The sequence below is a fragment of the Prenolepis imparis genome, unplaced genomic scaffold (genome assembly GCF_030444845.1).
Source record: "Prenolepis imparis isolate NDT839.2.m4 unplaced genomic scaffold, iyPreImpa1.0 SCAF_1, whole genome shotgun sequence".
Lineage (NCBI taxonomy): Eukaryota > Metazoa > Arthropoda > Insecta > Hymenoptera > Formicidae > Prenolepis > Prenolepis imparis.
The window spans coordinates 12,121,999-12,140,386 of NW_028141159.1; the positions used below are offsets into that span (position 1 = coordinate 12,121,999).

The 18,388-nt window shown below is 34.3% G+C and overlaps 1 protein-coding gene and 1 long non-coding RNA gene across 2 annotated transcripts in view; one reads left to right on the forward strand and one right to left on the reverse strand.

Moving 5' to 3' along the window:
- Positions 1-12,751, forward strand: part of Pi3k21b (phosphatidylinositol 3-kinase regulatory subunit alpha) — a 38,161-nt gene extending 25,410 nt beyond the window's left edge. The window contains exons 6-13 of the mRNA XM_083055677.1: positions 1,443-1,571; positions 1,712-1,919; positions 2,345-2,572; positions 2,804-3,137; positions 3,233-3,480; positions 3,671-3,847; positions 3,943-4,122; positions 4,398-12,751. Coding sequence (XP_082911803.1) covers positions 1,443-1,571; positions 1,712-1,919; positions 2,345-2,572; positions 2,804-3,137; positions 3,233-3,480; positions 3,671-3,847; positions 3,943-4,122; positions 4,398-4,692 — 1,799 coding nt within the window. The 3' untranslated portion in view covers positions 4,693-12,751. The remainder of the gene's footprint in view (positions 1-1,442; positions 1,572-1,711; positions 1,920-2,344; positions 2,573-2,803; positions 3,138-3,232; positions 3,481-3,670; positions 3,848-3,942; positions 4,123-4,397) is intronic.
- The window catches only part of LOC145932736 (uncharacterized), a 122,403-nt gene that overhangs the window by 40,324 nt on the left and 63,691 nt on the right, over positions 1-18,388 (reverse strand). The window lies entirely within an intron of this gene.

Sequence of the window (18,388 nt, forward strand, 5' to 3'; positions counted from 1 at the left end):
AACTGTCAAACTGCTAACCCTCGCGATGACAACCTCTCGATGCTATGAAATAACGCACAACGCAAATCGAGGCAGCTAATCAACATCGCGAAAAAAAGGCAACAATACTTGCGAGAATCGACTTAACAGGCCTTTTTTTTAGAAAGGGACTAGAACAACACAAGTACGCCATTCCTCGATTTTATGTTAAAAAGAATGATACAACATATTATTTTAATTTTTATAACATATTATTTTAAAATTTAATTAGCAAATTAACGCTTTAATCATATATGTCAAGAAATATTTATAAAGTTAATAAAGTTAATTAAAAGTTAATGTAAATAAAAATATTAATCGCAGATTATAAGCCCCTGCGCACAATAGAGAAAATATTAGAAATAGGAATAAATATTAAGCACTAAGCTTACTGCACAATACAAAAGTACAAGCAATAGGAACAGAAAATAGAAAATATTCATCAATAGAAGCAAGGAATATCTATTGTTATCCCCTAATATCTATCTGCTTCTGTTGATGCATATTTTTATTCTCTGTTCTTATTGTCTATACTTTTGTATTGTACAGTAGGCCTAATGCTTAATATTTATTCCTATTTCTAATATTTTCTTTATTGTGCGCAGGGGCTTATAATCTGCGATTTATATTTTTTAACAGAAATCAGCTGATAACTGTCAAAAATTTTAATCGAGTTTAAAGAATTATAACATATTATTTAAAACATATTATTTTAATTTTTATAACATATTATTTTAAAATTTAATTAACAAATCAACATCTTATTAATATTTTTTGACAAAAATTAGCTGATTAACGAGTTAATTTGCTAATTAATTTTTAAAATATGTTATAAAAATTAAAATAATATATTTTAAATAATACGTCATAATTCTTTAAACTCGATTAATATTTTTGACAGTTATCAGCTGATTTCTGTCAAAAAATATTAATCACTGATAAGGCGTTATGACAAATTATTTATAACATATTACTATTTTACATTTTATAACATTTTATTATTTTAAAATTTAATTAGCAAATTAACGCTTTAATCAGCTGATTTCTATAAAAAAATAAATCAAGTTTAAACAAACTTCATATAAAAATATCATCCTTTTTTTATATAAAAAATCGAGGAATAGCGCGCGCTTATGTTAATCTAATATATTTAAAATAAATACAATCTATAATTTTTTTTATACACATACAATCAAGCTACTTAATAAAATCTTGTTGCGCGAAAAATTGATGAACAATTCGCAAAGCAAAAAGGATCACGTAGATACCTCGAGGAAATAAAAGAAACTTTTATAATCAGAAATATGTGTCGCATAAAATTTTTGCGTACGTTATAATTAATTGTTAACGCGTAATATTGTTATGATTAGAAGTATGCACCAATAATCTGGAGCGATGATAAAAACGAGACATAATATTTTCAGATGTCTGCAACGCGGATTTAAATCCGTACACCTCGCAGTGTATTGCAAGTGTCCTGAAGAAGTTCCTGCGAGAATTGCCGGATTCGGTGATCCCTGTACAATGGTACGACAGATTCCTAGAGGCGTCAAGTGAGTATATATATATATATATATATATATATATATATATAATGTAATAAAATATTTTTTTCAACTATATAATTATTACGACATAATTCCAATGTTATAACGTTGATCGCAAATGTTTGAATTGGTTTTTCATCGTGTAGCTATGAGAAACGACGAGCAATGCGCGATGCGCCTCAATCAATTAGTAGCCGAGTTACCGGAGCATCATCGTAGCACATTGTGCTATTTGATGGCACATTTCTGTCGCATCTGCCGATTGCAGCACGGAAGGGGCTACACGGAACCGCCGACCATCCTCGTGCAAGTGCTCAGCCATGTATTTCTCAGGCCGCCCTGGGAGCGAGTCATGTGAGTGTCACGTGAATTTCTTTAATTGTAGTGGGAGGGTTCAGAGTAGAACGTAGTTCACACGATGTTTTTTTTTCTGGCGACGATAAAAAAATACATACATTATGGATGCTGGTATTAGTTCATTTTCCGCCTCGCTTTGACTTTAATTAAATTAAAAGAGTTCAGCTTTCTAGCTCGCTGGCATTGTGTTATTTAAATTCTTTTGCAAAAAAAAAGCCATGTAGATATATTGTATAACTAATTACTTTCAAGACATATAATACTATTATATAATGATGTAATATACTAGTACATTACAAGAAAAAATTTATTAATTTTTGCGCAACTGCGTTGCTATTGATAAATAAGATTGCTCAATAGACCACTTTTAATATCTAATTACGAAGAATTGAACACGTTGCATTGCGCATGTTTTATTACAGCCAAATTGTTCACAACACGGAGGCACATATACGCATAACGGAAATGCTGTTGTTGCACGGTAATTGGAACGAGAGGCTGCCGGAGTTTGCCAGTCCCCCTCAATTGCCCCCGCGTAAAGTTTCGAGACCGCAGTTTCCAATTGTGGACCCGTTGCCGGTTCCCGAGGACGATGTCGCAGACAGAACGGCACCTGGCGCAGATACTGGCAAGGACCAACAATCGCACAGGTGATTTTCAAATCCAATTTTGATTTCGGTCTAAATCTTAATGTAGGTTTGCAAATTTTTTTCTTTGTAATTCCAATGTTATATCGAATTTTAATTCAAATCTTTCTCTTAATTTATTTTAACGCTATATATTTAATTTTATACATATAAATTGCTTATTTTTATATTTATATAATTACGTGGTACAATTAAGTGTATAAATAATTATGACTAATATTGAAAAAATTCCAGGCCGCCGCGTTCGCTTCAAGATGCCGAATGGTATTGGGGTAACATCACGAGGGACGATGTAAACGACATGATGATTGATGCAGCGGATGGCACCTTTCTAGTACGCAACGCGTCTTCCAAGTCTGGCGAGTACACTCTGACACTGCGTAAGGGCGGGACCAACAAACTTATCAAGATCAGTCATCGAAATGGGAAATATGGTTTCTCGGATCCTTACAATTTCAATTCGGTAATCGAGCTGGTCGACTATTACAGGAACTGCTCGCTTGCGCAGTACAACTCCGTGCTGGACATTAAGCTACTCTATCCGATATCGCGAAATCAGCACGTTCAGGTAATTTCCACGAACTTTCCAATGGATTTACAAAGTGTGATAGCTTTACTATAATCATCTTTGAACTTAATTATCTGTTATTTGTCGGAAAACAGGAAGATGAATTCGCGAATGCGACCGACATAACAAAGATCCTGCAGAAGTATGTTGAACTGGAGAAAGAAGTAAACGACGGTATCCGGCAGTACCAGAATTGTTGGGACTTATATAATAGAACTACCTACGAAGTTGATCTGAAGCGTCAGGCATTGGAAGCCTTCACGGAAGCCATCAAGATGTTTGAAGAACAGATAAAGTTACAAGAGAAGTTCCAGAAGGAAGCCCAGCCTCACGAGATTTCTACGTAAGTATTCTGTTCTTCTGTCACTTTTATATTTTATCCTAATTTATATATTCCACTGAGAACACACATTGATCAAGATAATATATAAAATAATACAACGTATAAAAAGCATAATTATATGTATGAGATCCCGATTCCACGCATATTAAAATTGAAAATTATTAATCAATATCGCGATGAATAATTGCAGTTTAATGGACAATTCGGAGTTGCTGAAACGAAGACTAAAGGCCTTAGAAGACAGCAAGGAACAATTGGAGGAGAGCGTGAAGCAACAGGTTGCTTACAGCAGGACCGTCGAAAGAGAAACGTTCAGGTTGAAGGTGGAGACTGGACAGCTCGCGCGGCAAAGGGACCGCTATGCTCTGTACGTATCCTGTTTTGAGTATCAAATATTTCTTTTTTATTTTGTTTATGTTAAAAAACTGTCTAATTCGTTCGCATTTTGTTTCAAACGTGCAGATGTTTAAAGAAAAACGCGATGAAACAGAACAAGATGGACTTCGCGGTCCACTCCGACGAGAAAACATGGCTTTATCTACAGGGTTCTCGTACCGATGCTGATCACGTTCTGAAAGATCGACCCGACGGTACTTTCCTTGTTCGCCGATCAAGAACGGGCCAGTACGCGCTCTCCATAGTGTAAGTCTTTTTCCTGACGTAAATAACCATCATGTTTCGAATCGATTAAAATAAATTAAAATATAAACGTTTATGAATATCACGATAATAACACATGGACAATGGTAGAATCGTTTAAAACAAAGATTAATTCTTCGCCAATTTATGGGATATTTCATCTCGCGCGATCGATAAAACAATAAATTTTTTTTGTGATTTGGAATCTGGTATTAAAAATCGTATCTTGGATCGAGATACCTTATACAATGACTTATTCGAGAATTACTTTGTTACAGGTGCAACGGCATGGTGCAACACTGCATAATATACGCCACTGAGCGCGGCTATGGTTTCGCCGAGCCTTACAACATTCACGAGAGCCTGAAACATTTGGTGCTGCACTATGCCCAGAACTCCTTAGAGGAGCACAATGAGTGCCTAACCACCACCTTGGCCTATCCCGCGTTTGCGTCACCTGCGGCGCTCGCGCAGCTGCAATCCCAGCAGAAGCAATTGCATATTTACACTCAGAACCAATTGCCATTTGTGCGAGTACCCCACGAAAATCAGCTCGTCATGCCGCATACGTAATATTGGCATGCTGATTAGCGTCGCGATCAGGATGCGATCGAGTCCGAGTACGTTCACGCAGACGTGAATCCTGCTGCTGCAAGCATCAGCATTCGTCGACACGACCAGCGAATCCGATCGCGTCATGTAAACCTTCCTTGACGAGTTCGAACATGTTCCGCTGCGAAACAGGACGTTCCTTCGTTCGGGAATATTTTCCAAAACCGCGTACAATAATTATGCACATAGTCAGGGGAAACAATATCTCGCGCGAATCAACATCGTAAAAGCGCGCAATCGAAAGCGTGCAACCGGATGCTTGATCATCATCGAACGGTAGGTAGATAAGTCACGAGATCTACGAAAACACGGAGCACCTTCGACGAAACGTGTTATAGCCATAACAGTAATTATCGTAAGAACTACTAGCGATAGAATTAGATGTACATCCGTTATCGTGATAGGTAACGATCACTTTGACTAACACAGAGGTTTCCAAACGGCACGTCGCGACATCCGTGAAAATATATACGGTTTTTGTCCGAAAAGACTTAAAAATAAGAGATAAGCAAGTCTTCTTTCTTATCCGAAATGTTTAACAACGAATTAAAAACTTGAAAGATAATTCCGGAAAATTGTCTTGAATCCTGTCTTTATTTCAGCAACGGTTAAGTGATTAAATATTCAAATGTTTCATTTAGAATTTAGAGATGATACGAGAATGAGTTGAAAGTGTTGACTGCTTGTGTTTCGTAAATAAAGATAAACAAGCATAAAAAAAAAATTTAATATATCGCATACCCATGCTTTCTTATCTCAACATGTAGGACAAACACGAAAAAAAAATATCAGTTTTAAAGAACCGTTAAACCAAAAGAGTTTGGAAACCTCTGAGACTTAACAGGACCAACAACACCAACGACAGATGTCACCAATGCTCCCTCAGGATTTACACAACGCGGAGAGAGCCCTGTCGAAGGTTTACGCGGAGATTACAGCGGAATGACATTACCGCCACCGATTTTGTTCTCCGGCAAAATGTGTTTTTAATTTTGACGCTCGTCATCGCAGAATTGATCCGCTCGGAAGCATCGGCCTTACAAGGACTTATCATCGTTTCGGTGACCGAGATAGTTCGCTTCATTCGTGTAGATTCCACTGTTCAAGTAATCAGGGTAGTCATATCTTTCTATGACCGTCTAGCCCTCAACAACCTGAATGTTAATATACATATTAATTTTTATGAAAATTATATAAAATTCATATTATCTGCCGCAATGCACCAATGTCTGATGGTATTTCAAATTTCTTTAAGTCATTAAGAAAAAGTATCCACTCGATTTTTGCGGCCAAGTCTTCGTATTTAATCGCGGTAATGAACGAAATATCTCGTCGTCTTTCCCCGATCGCGTTCCGCAGCGGATCTCCCGACGAAGTTTCGTCATTGAGAGCTTTTTTTTATACATTAGATTTCGAATGGCTGCGCCATAAGCAGATTGATGAAGAAGAATATATAAATATTATCTGTGATTTCAGATTGTCTGTGAGCGGGGAGAAGAGTTATCACGTTTGTCGTTTCCGATCACTTTTGTCCCTAGTTTCTTATCGTTGTCTTTGTTTTCTTCTTTTTCTACACTCTTTTTTTCTTTCCTCGAATGTATGTGAGCTTTTTTTTCGCCAAAAATTCAACGTATGCCCTTGCGATTAATGATAAACGCATCGAATCGATCTTTCTCGCTGTTCTCGCGGATTTGTTTCGGATTCTGAACGATCTCAAAGGCTAGCGGCGATGAGAGGAAAGATCAGAACGCAAAAAGAATTAAGAATAAAGAATGAAAAAAAATAAGACTATCAATATATGAAGAAAAACGAACTTGAAGAAACAACACAATCGAATAATGCTAATTTTTTTCTTGCGTAAGAATCAATATCAATGTGTTAGAAAGTTTATTCCTATTTTTTATAATTCTATTGTATAAATCGTTGAATATTTATTATTTATTGTCGTTAATTTCTCACATTTATTTTTATTCTTTTAGAATTATTTCTCAATGTGTCCTGATCTGAACCATCACGAAACAAAATAAATGTACAAGTGCGTGCCTGAGAAATCTCACGTTTACAGAGCGGTCGGTAAATGTCGAGAATGTATCAGGAACGCTTCCACACGATCAGTGAGATCGATAGTTCCTCGAATTCCTCTCGCGCTACCGCATAATTGATAGAAAGCTAACGTGAATGCAAGTCGACAAAGATTTGATCTGAAAGATGAATTTTATTGTAAGTATCGAAGGTAATCGAAATGAATGGAAATCAGGCTGATTTGCTACCATTCAATATTCATCCTTCTATTCATTACTGCTCCTAATTGTATTAGACAAAAAGCGGCGCAAATCGAATTTAGAAAGTTTTATCGATAGATTGCATCAACGCATATAAGTGGTATTTTTATCACGCGTTTGGAGTAAAATGCAGTTGTTTGATACAATTACGTGAAAGTATATGAATACAGATATTTTACACCTCTACATATTTGTTCCTTCTGCAATCATTATAATATTTTATGTAGAGTAAGCGAGAAAGATCGACGAGACGTTTCTTTTTTCAAAAGCGCAGAGCGATGAATGCCGCGCGAGATGAATCAATAAAAAAAAGATGAGATCGCAATCGAAAGTTGCACAGAAAAAAAAAACGGTGAATGAAAGGCTCGTTGCTCATTTCGAATGCTTCGGATTACGTAGGCTTAGGGGTAGTATAAGACTTTTTATACAAACGAAATATAAGTGGGGAGAGGCAAGCGGCCTGGCTTGTACTACGTGATTGTTCAATTCGTTGTCCGTCGTCGTCCGTCCGTTTTCTTTCATCTTCTTTGATACTTTCATGTTTTCTCGTCGTGTTGTTCTCCTCTTCGAAGCCTCGTCCGCTTTTTGTTATTTTATACCGTTTCGTATATTCGCGCTTTCTGAAGAGCAGAACAACGACGACGTTAGTTTTATTGTACTCTAAAAAGCAAGTTCGTGTTTGATTCGTTGAACCTTGTGATTGTTGGAGTTTTGATTTTGATAAATCTTTATAAAAACTTTAGTGTAAATTATCTTGATTTTAGACATGTTGTAGAGGGTTCATTCCTGAACAACAGGAATTTAAATGGCGCTCTCTTATAGTTTCTAAAATATTTGAAGTGAAGATATATAATTAAAATTTTAAGGTCGAAAATTTTATAATATTATTTTGTATATATTATATTTAAAAAAGCAGAAATACAAAGATTTTTTTTTGTCGTGTTTGCTAAGCTTTACTTAACGTTATTGATATAGTCTTTGACTTTCAAACTGAAATTTATTTACTTATTGTCCTATTTCTGCACAATTATTTTATATATACACGTATCAATTATACATGTTACTCAGTAAATTATTGTAAAAGTGAATCTTTTGCAACATATATATCAAGGTCAAGATAATCCCTGTCGTGTAAGTTTTTAGAAAGAATTATCTTAATATTTTTACTATAAGGCAAATGGACGTCTCTCTCGGTGATGAAGCCTTACGCATGATGGACAATAGTAAGACAGTAGTGAGAAAAGTGTGAAACTTATCGAGTCCTTTTGTGAAGCGAGTTGAGACAGTTCTTTATGGTCTTCTAACGAAAGTGATTAATCTCCTGATGCAAAAGGAAACGATTCGACGACAATGAACAACTTATGTAAGGGACAAGTTATATAAAAATATTATGACCGACGAGTACGACTCGCGATAAAATCTTTGGTGATGCGATTCACTGTTATATCCTCATATTATTATGTTATAATAAAAAAAATAATTATAATTAATAATAATATAAATAATAAAAAATTAGAGGTAATATATAAATATTTTATATGTGTTATATTAGTGTGTTATACATTTGTATAGCTTCACGAAATTCTTAATATAAAAAAATGAGTTTAATGAAAAAGAGAATTGCTCCATTTTTATAAATTTTACAGATAAAAATTTTAAAGGCAACCATACATTTGTATATAAAGTTCAATATTATATATATAGTAATATATAATTTCAAGTTTATTTCAGTTTTTACGGAAATAAGTGTTTTAAACTCGAGAAATTTAAATATTGTTTCAAAGTTTTAAACTGAGCAGCTTGAATACTTTCAACAGAGCTTTATTAATTCTTTTTTTATCTTTTCTTAATTTATAATATTTTGCGAGCGAATTTTTTATGGTATGTAAAACAAGAAAAACTCGGATTAAATAATGTATCATTTGTCTCGAAATCTATCATGAGTCGCACTCATCGTTGCTTTTTCTCATTGTCAGTGAGAAAAGATCATATTTATACAGATGCGCGAATGGTGCAACATGTAAATCCACATATACACACACACACACACACACAAAGTAGATATATATATATATATGCGAGATATAAACAAAGCTATACATATATATATATAAATATTATATAGATGCGATATGCATTTCGTCGAGAAATATATATGGTGCAGATATGAAACAAAGAGAAGGAAAACGAGAGGAAAACGAAAAAAAATATATATATACGAGTATATATATCTATATATATTTTTACTTACTTTCAAAGCAAACCTTTAATTGATTATTTATAATATATACGTACGCGTATATATACATACACATATTATATATACATACACATATATATTATATATATATTATATGAAGTGTCATATTATATATTAATGACAGGTTTGCGCGAGTCTCGTCAATTGCGAGTTTCTTTGAGGAGGTTCGCGCAAACATGTCGAACAGCCACACACAAGTGCGATCCTTGATCCCACGGGATTCGAAGAGTCGATCGATTGAGTCGAGTCGAATTAAAGCGCAAGATCAAAAGATCCGATTTGATCAATGAACAACATCGAATTGTACTTCCGGAGATAGATCGCGTGATGATAGTTGCGATTCGGAATACGACCTCGAAAATATAAATGTATAAATTGGTTCTTAATTATATTTTTGATAGACGCGTCGATTATGCGCCTAAAATAACTTTTATTCTAAATTGCGAAAAGAAAAAACGCGATCGAGCTTCGTATATCTTTTTTAAATTTACGCGCACGTGCTGCTGACGTGTGCTTCGCCTTATATGTAGTAATATTTGTGGTAATAAAATGCGTGATATTTTTTTCATCAAATTTACCGCGTTCTTTCTCTGGTATAATATATATGGCAGGAAAATTTTACCAAAATTTATTTCGTCTTTTCTAAGACGAAGTAATATGATGCGCTATTTTTCGTCGATATCAGAAACTTTTTTTCTTACAAGTTTGTGCCTAGCAAAGTAATCTCGTGCGATATATTTTCCATCCAACTTTTGCGATATTTCTTTCTCAAGTAATTTACGATATTTCTTCATCGTTTATGGTTTTTTTCGCGCGTGCACGAAGAAATCCTAATTTCTTTTCCATTTAATTCACAACGAAATTTTTTAACATATTTGTTTACTAGCGTTGATAATTTGCTAATAACGTTTCGTACATTAATCAAAATATAATTTATGAGATCACATAGTGTCGACCAAAAGTCTGAGATATCGCATAATATGTATAACGTAAAAGTACAGGAAATATAAGACAAGATTTTATTTGATAGAAATTTTGCAAATAAAAGGATCATTTCTGTAATGATCACACGTGATTTGTTATCCAAATATATGATAACTTTTATTAATATTTGTGAACTGTGTAATGACATTTTTATAAAATAAAAGTTTTTTAACATCTAATTTGTGCCGATGTTTTATATCGTTGAGTCGTGAATAAATTTTGATCGACACTATATGTCATCATAGAAAGTCTTCAGATAAAAAATATTCGAATAAGAATAAGCTTTTGGACGATCCCGAGAACGATCGCGAATATTTCGGAAATGAAGATAATGCCGAAGCATCTTGAGAGAATCTTATTGTCATTTCATACTAACAAAAATCGCAAATATATGCTTAATGACGTGAAGAAGCGATTGGCGGATCATAATCACAAACGTTAATAAGCTTGGGTTAAAATCGATAAAGTATTTCGACTCTGCGAATCCATTTCTCATAATGTTATCTCCGAATAAAAAGATATTCCATTTTAATTCATTAAAAGATTTACTTTCTAATATTTAATTTCTTTATATAAATATAAAAAATAACGCATAGTTCTCCCCCCATTCTAGTCATGTCCAAAACATCAGAATCTGATTTTTTTGAGATTTTAGGAATTTTATTATAATAAATTTCGATTCACATCAATAAGCATCTATCACTTAATAAGGAAAGCTGGCTAAATCGAAGGAGTGACAGGTGGGATATGCATTTCGACGGAGTCAATATTGCGAACGATTATCAAAACTTGGCATTTTTTAAATTTAATTTAATTTAATTTAATTTTTTTTTTTATCGAGGAAAAATGCAGCGTGTCGTTATATCCGAGCCAATTGCTCTTTTGTGTACAAAAAAAAAAACGAAAGAACGAGGAGACAAGAATGATACTTTTTAATGGCGAATATTTTCGGCAGGACCGGTCCATGAAGAATACTAGAAATATCGAAGTAAGGTGATTGAACTCTTGTGCTCGTTGGGTATGATGCAATAATAGTTAAGAGAAAATTAGAATTGTTCAAAAATTTCAGGAAAAATTTCGAATAAACGAATAAAAATTTCAACGACAAATTACAAAATACATATTTCGAAGGATTACAAGTATCCTTTAACAGATGAAGCGCTAGGACGTGCTCTGTATGTTTCTTAATTATACTTAACTATTATTGCATATATATAGAGCTGTGTATTTGTCGAAATTGTGCAATTCGTCGAAGCAACTTGTGTTGCATCGAATCTGCGAAATCGATTGCTTGCAATTGTGTCGATTTAAAGAAATTAATCAGTGTTATTATGCGTCGATTTGAGAGAATTAACAACCATGATATCGTTGAATGAACGATTATTAATACGTGTACGAAGCGTCTGATCTTTCGATATATACTCAATGTCCAGGTCGAATCGAGAAAAGACGCAATCGCGAATAAGTGCGGGGAGATGATTTAATGATGAGGAAGGGCTGGCCCTAAACAGGCGTGTAAAACCACGTAAAAGAACGTTTCGTCGACCAACGCATTTTCGTTGCGTTACATTGTGATCTCCGAGAATTGACAGGTAGCGATAAAGCGAGAGAATAATAAAAAAGAAAAGAGAGTGAATGAAAACTTTGCCTTAGCTTTTGTACAAGCAAACGAGAATATGAGAGATTGAAAAGGAGGAAGGAAGCAGGAGTCGAATGGGTGCGCGAAATTTCGCGATAGGCTGACATAATCGACTCTGACGATAAAATGGTGTGATAAGAATTGATAAATCTAATAAGCTATCGTAGTGGTTGTGAATGTGTGAAAATGAGAGACAGCCTTGCAGCAAGAGAGAAAAAGAGAAATGATGATAATCAAATTATATATGAATTGTATGTAAATTGTATGATATTAGCATGTAACAATACAGTTATAAATGAAAAAAAATTCTCTCGCGTTGGCTTAGCGTCAAAACGAAACCGGTTTTTTTTTTTCTGTTTTTTCAAAGAGGGAATAAAAATATAATAATATAAAAATTAAAAAAGTGTGTGCACTTTTTTTTAAACGTAGGAATTAATAGATGCGCGAAGCCACCGTTAATCGATGTAATCATTGTATATTTAACGATATAACCGAAAACATGAGCGCTAATCGGACAATTTCATATAATTAATTGATTATCCACAAATATATAATTAGCGATAATAACTAACAATATAATTAATTGATTATATAAAATTATTACCGTTGTTGATATACATTCGCGCCATCTCTTTAATAATCATCCATCGAATAATCCATCGCATACGAATCTGATCGATCGTATGTTCGATTAGATGGAATGAGTGTTTGCTGCAAGGCGATAATCATTGATCATTAATCAATGATGCGGATGCCGGATGAGAAAAGGGGGATCATATACCGTGTGCGAAAGTCGTGCGGAAAAGAGCACAGAGACGTGGGCGTAAGCAAAAAAAAAGTATTGTCATAATATTACATTATTAACGAATGTATGCTGTCCCACTGTGATAAAAGAAAACTTTTGTTTTTGCATGTATAAAATATATACTACTATTATTGCCATAAGCGCGCGCGAGAGAGAAAGAGAGTCGTGTTATGATGATGTGTGCGCGCGTACAGATACAGATATATCAATATACACATGTGCATGATCGATCCTGGTAATCTGTATCCGTATTCGCGCACATATACATGCACACATACACACACATATATATATACAGACACACATACACACACAACATACATATGAACACGAATATACGCAATATATACGCTATATATAAGTATGTATATTGTATGACATTTTGCGAGCGTAGAGATGTATGCGGACTTTTATTCTCGCGTACATCGTATCTTCATATACGCTGACGAAGGACAAATTGTGATTATCGTTAATAGAATACACCGAATATCGGAATATATAGGATACAATTCGCCGATATGCAGCCGATAAGAAATTTTGGCTCATTCTCGATTCTCATCGATTCTCGGCACACTCGGACAATCCTTTTGTATCCTTTATTATACACAAGTACACAAACATACACACACACACATACATACACATCGATTCGCGAAGAATTGCGGTTTCAGCTTCGTTAGCAATAATTCGATTGTCGTAATGCTGTGTTGGTATCTTTCGAGAATTACCTATACCTATAATTTCCGCAAGCTCCTTCGATAGGTACGATCAATCGGGATTAATCGAAGAGATCAAGCTGACGATTTGTTTTCTCGTATTAGGAAACGTCCATTTCTTCTGCGATTACCTCGAATGTCAATTCTCACTTTTTGTCCAGAATCTCATAGTCAGACGATTCGTCCAGTTTCTCGCACCAAGATTAACGATTAAGGGAGACAAATAATTCGCATATAGCGCTTATTTCGCAAAGTGAAGCGATTTTTCTCAACGAAAGTGGGACGAGAAAGTGCGATCGTTAGCTTTGCCTCTTCGATTGTCATCGCGAGATCGATTTTATCGAAAATCATGGAAAATCATCATATCGTACCATGCAGAAATTTTCGAAAGAACGAGAGTTACAAAAAACTTGCATGATTGAATTATAATTACACTCTCTCTTTGCTTATTTAACAGCTTTAGCAAATTAATAGGATGAGATCTTAATCACATATATTAAATGATCATATAATTATTGGAAGAATTAAGTATTCTAATAAAGAAATATAATAATGAAAGAATATAACATTTTATATTAATTATTAATAAGATTAAATTAGACAAAAATAATTCTTTCAGCTTATCTATTTTTAGTAAATTGACAAAATATACCTACTATTATGATTGAAATTCTAAAGTTCTGTAAAATGAGTGAAGAAAGAGTGTAATTGAGCAGAATTGGATTTGTGCGCTTGATTAAGAGTTTGAATCGTCTTGATCGAAATCGAGAGAAGTGCGCGAAACTGATATAACTGGGATTTTCGATTACCTTTCGGATGCGTAAAACTGATGGTATAATGGATGTTTACTCGCTTCTTTGCGCAACGGTCATCCTCATATTGTACCGTTTATTTGCTAGAACTACCGTGTAAAATCATTTATATTTGCATATGATTAATATGTTTTACTTATATATAAACTCGTGTTATATATCGCTTTGGAAACCATTCTCATCCTTTTTCCTTCAGTCCGAACGTATAATAAAAGCACGCAAATCTATTACGCGAGTTTATTAAATTTTTAACGCAACTATATAAATGCATCAGCACTTTAGAAGTATTATTATATATCTTCCATTTTCAGACATAATAACAAATCATTCGTAAATTTTCCCGAGATGATCTTCGGACTCTGCAAACGCGAGTTTCTCTCCAGGAACAAATATGATTCATGGTTCGAAAGCGAGCACAAGCACGTACCGAGTGATCGTCATTATCAATAAACGTGATTTTTTTAGTTAACTGATCTATCGGACGATATACATTTTGAAACCACTTATAACATTCTTGGCGTTATCTGCCTGCGATGTTAGAAGTAGCTGAACATAGAGCCGCTTTGAAAGTGAGATTAATCGTGCGAGACCTATGCTTACGTCTGAGTCACAAGGATCTCGCAATTATAATGTCATAATTGAATTACATTGCTTTTCAACCGCGCACACATATACACAGAAAGTATTATTTATCCTGCTATGCGCGGCTTTGAAGCCGGTTCCGGGATATTCTGCTCCTTTCTATGAATAAAATCTCTATTATAAATAAGTAATTAAATTCAATATAATTTTTTTATTTTTCAAAAAAATAAATTAGAAAAAGTATCAACTAGATTTATCTGATCAAAAATTAAATTTATAATTTAATAATCAAGTTAGAAAAAAACTAAAAAATAGTAGCTGTTCATCATATTTATAATAACATCTTTCATATGATAATATGAATCGTCGTACAATGAATTACGGATTCTTTTAAAGATATTAATTGCTTCTCAACGCAAAGACAAAGTCGAATTCTTGAAATCGTAAAATGTTTTCGATGTACATATTTTTTTTCTTCGCATACGTTATGCAACCGGAAATTGAATGGAGACGCGCGCGGGTTATTACAGAAGACGGATTTCTCGTGCGGATTCTAACAGACGAGATGACTATGAACGCCGCAAGAGATCCAGGAGCACGTCCGCAATTTACCAATTATGAAAGCGAAAGGTGACATTAAAGATGACTTTGAGCTTCGAATGTCGATTCCCGTCCGTCTCATCCCTCGGAACCCTCCTGCATTTGCGCGGTTGCATATATGAATAATTATGTAATCCGTCCGGAAACATTTAATTGACGCTTAATTATTGACATTATTGTTATCGCGTGGTAACATTATGATTATGGAAATGTCGCGGAAAATCCTAAAATTTTTTTGAACGCAGAAAATACTCTGTTCGCATTTAATTTGAAACCTTGATAAATGACAATTAAATGTAAACGATGGTAATCTTGGTAAATGATTTTTTGATGAACTTACGGAATTTTTTGACAAACTTACGAAATTTTAAAAATATTTTTTATCAATAACAATATATACGATGAGATATATTTTCTTCACAATTTTTATTCGCACGTTTTATAAAGAATAATTCGAACAAAAAAAAAACTGATTTTTTTGGCTTCCTGCACATCTACTTTGTTACAATTATCTTGAGAAATGTAAGAAGAAAAGGATGGCCCGATAATTTTCGCGATATTGTTGATGTTAATCGCTTTTGCACAAGTAGCAATAAATACTCAGAATGCTGAAAGAAGCCGTAAATGATGACACGCTATAACTCATCGTCTAATAATGCGTCATTAACGCGTTGTGAAGAAACTATAATTTTGCGATGAAATCGACAACGTGAATATTCTGGCTGGCGTTAATTCAAACAGACAGAAGATGACAAATAATTACTCATGTTGGATTGCTTCGAGTCGCTTTTCTACGCTCGCTCTTTCCGCAATTGCGTCTTGTCAATTTGACGGATGAAAATTAATTAAATGTATACCGATAGGTAATTTCAAATTATTTATTTGCGATTGTATAATCTTTCCAAACTGCGATAATATTTATATTATTTGTGTCTTTGAATAATTGAAAAACAGGAGATAACCGCGAAAAGTAATTTTTATATATGTTTAAGTATTGTTTAAAAAAAAGTAATGTTTCCTGCTGTTTAAATGTCGGAAATTACATTATCGTTTAAATTATAAATTTAAAAGCTGTCAAAATTTAATATCTATCTATCTTAACACAAGGAAGATGAGATAACGTTGTGCAAATACAAGTGTCTGCCCAAATCATTTTATCTCAAGTTATAATAACAAAATAAAATGAATTGTTGTGTCTTTGAGAAGGAAATTAAATTAATTTTTTATAACGTATACGTAACATGTTCATCAAGAACAAGAATTTAAACGTTTATCGTCAAAATAATAATCTTGAGATACGAAGAAAAAATTTATTAAATTTGTTATTTCCGAAATCAATCTGTCTACTTGTTTCTTTCAAACAGTAATTATATTTTGAGTATTAGATTGATTAATTTATAACGTTAATTTATAGAATACAGATTTATTAAGCTCACGTGACAGGTAGAACTATTTAAGAAAACAGCCATATTTCGTTTAAAAAGAAATAATTTACGACAATTTGATCTACCATTTTATTGTCGTTATTGTGTTTACAAGAATGCGCTAAATCGTGGGTTAAAATGGTACATGATGGTACCACCGTGAAGGGTTCGGCCCGCATAATTACCAACGACGATCGATACTACCTGGCTACCTTATCACGGTCATTGTTCACGATGCTCCAGCGATGCAATGAACGAGCCGCCTTCCGTTTCGCGAAACAAACGTTCCGACTCGCGGCCTCGAAATAGTTGCCTTGTTATACTAACGCGATATATATCTTGTGATTACGTACCCCCTTGTTTAAAAACGTGACGGACGATTACGTGGAATTAGAAATATGTGTTCATACGTATCCGGCTCGTATCCATTGGACGATTAACGAGCACGTTTATTCTTTCCATCGCGGCAATTCTCAGCCTTCGAAAGCCATTCAAATTGTTCTAGTTATTAAAATATTCGCAATTCGCAAGTTATATATTCAAATCCGTTAGAGGTATGTCTGCTAAAAATATTCATGGCTCTGTATCCTTTTAAACACATTTTAATTCTTTAATGCAGAATATTTTTATTTTTTCTCCTTTTTTTGGCTTATAAAAAATTTTTTATTATCACTTCGTGCGAATATAATATGAAACATAAGTTGATAGCGAATATAGTTTTTATTCCGTGTAAATATTCGGATTGTAAGTGTTGTAAATAAAAAAATTAAAGAAGTACTATTTAAAAAATGTTTTTATTTACAACAAAGCTTTTTGCTGAACGTGATCACTCACGGATCGATTTCGAAAGGTAGCTAGGTAGTTCAGACGCGCAAATTCCGTTCCTCTCGAAAGATATTTTCTACCTACCTGCGGTCGTGACAGAAAATTTGGTCGATGTGACTCATGGTGCACGATGACTAATTCCATTGAGTAATTCAAGCGGATCCGAGCCAGGGAAATCGAAAGAATTCTCTCTCAATCAAGTAGTGCAGAGCGAATGCACCGAAGAAGGGCGAGAAAAAGAGAAAGAAAAAGAGAGAATGCACATGTGAACTCTCTCAGCGCAGCTCACTGCCTAATGACCGAGTGTTATTAAGCCGATTATAGAGCATCGATCGCGCTCGGGATACTTTGATAGCGCGCGATGCACTTATGTCAGATCTCGACCGACAATGAGAAAGCTACTTGCGCTGATCATAATCACGGTATTCGCGTACTTGGTGACCTTGATGGTATCCGTACCACCTTGCGAGCCTTGAACTTGCACGTCGAAGAATCTCATACGAACGAAACTTGGCAACGGTCCAAGTCGATCTACTTAAGTTTACATCGACGATGGGAATTGAAGAAAATCGGGTATCTCTTTCTTCCTTTTTTCTTCTCTTTCTTCCTCTCTGAAATTTTTGCAAGACCTGGTGTATCTCACATTCAGAGCTAAGTATGACTACGTCTAAGAAAGGGATACAATATAGCGATCGATCAAACATTCGGCGCGTTCATCGATCCAGTCA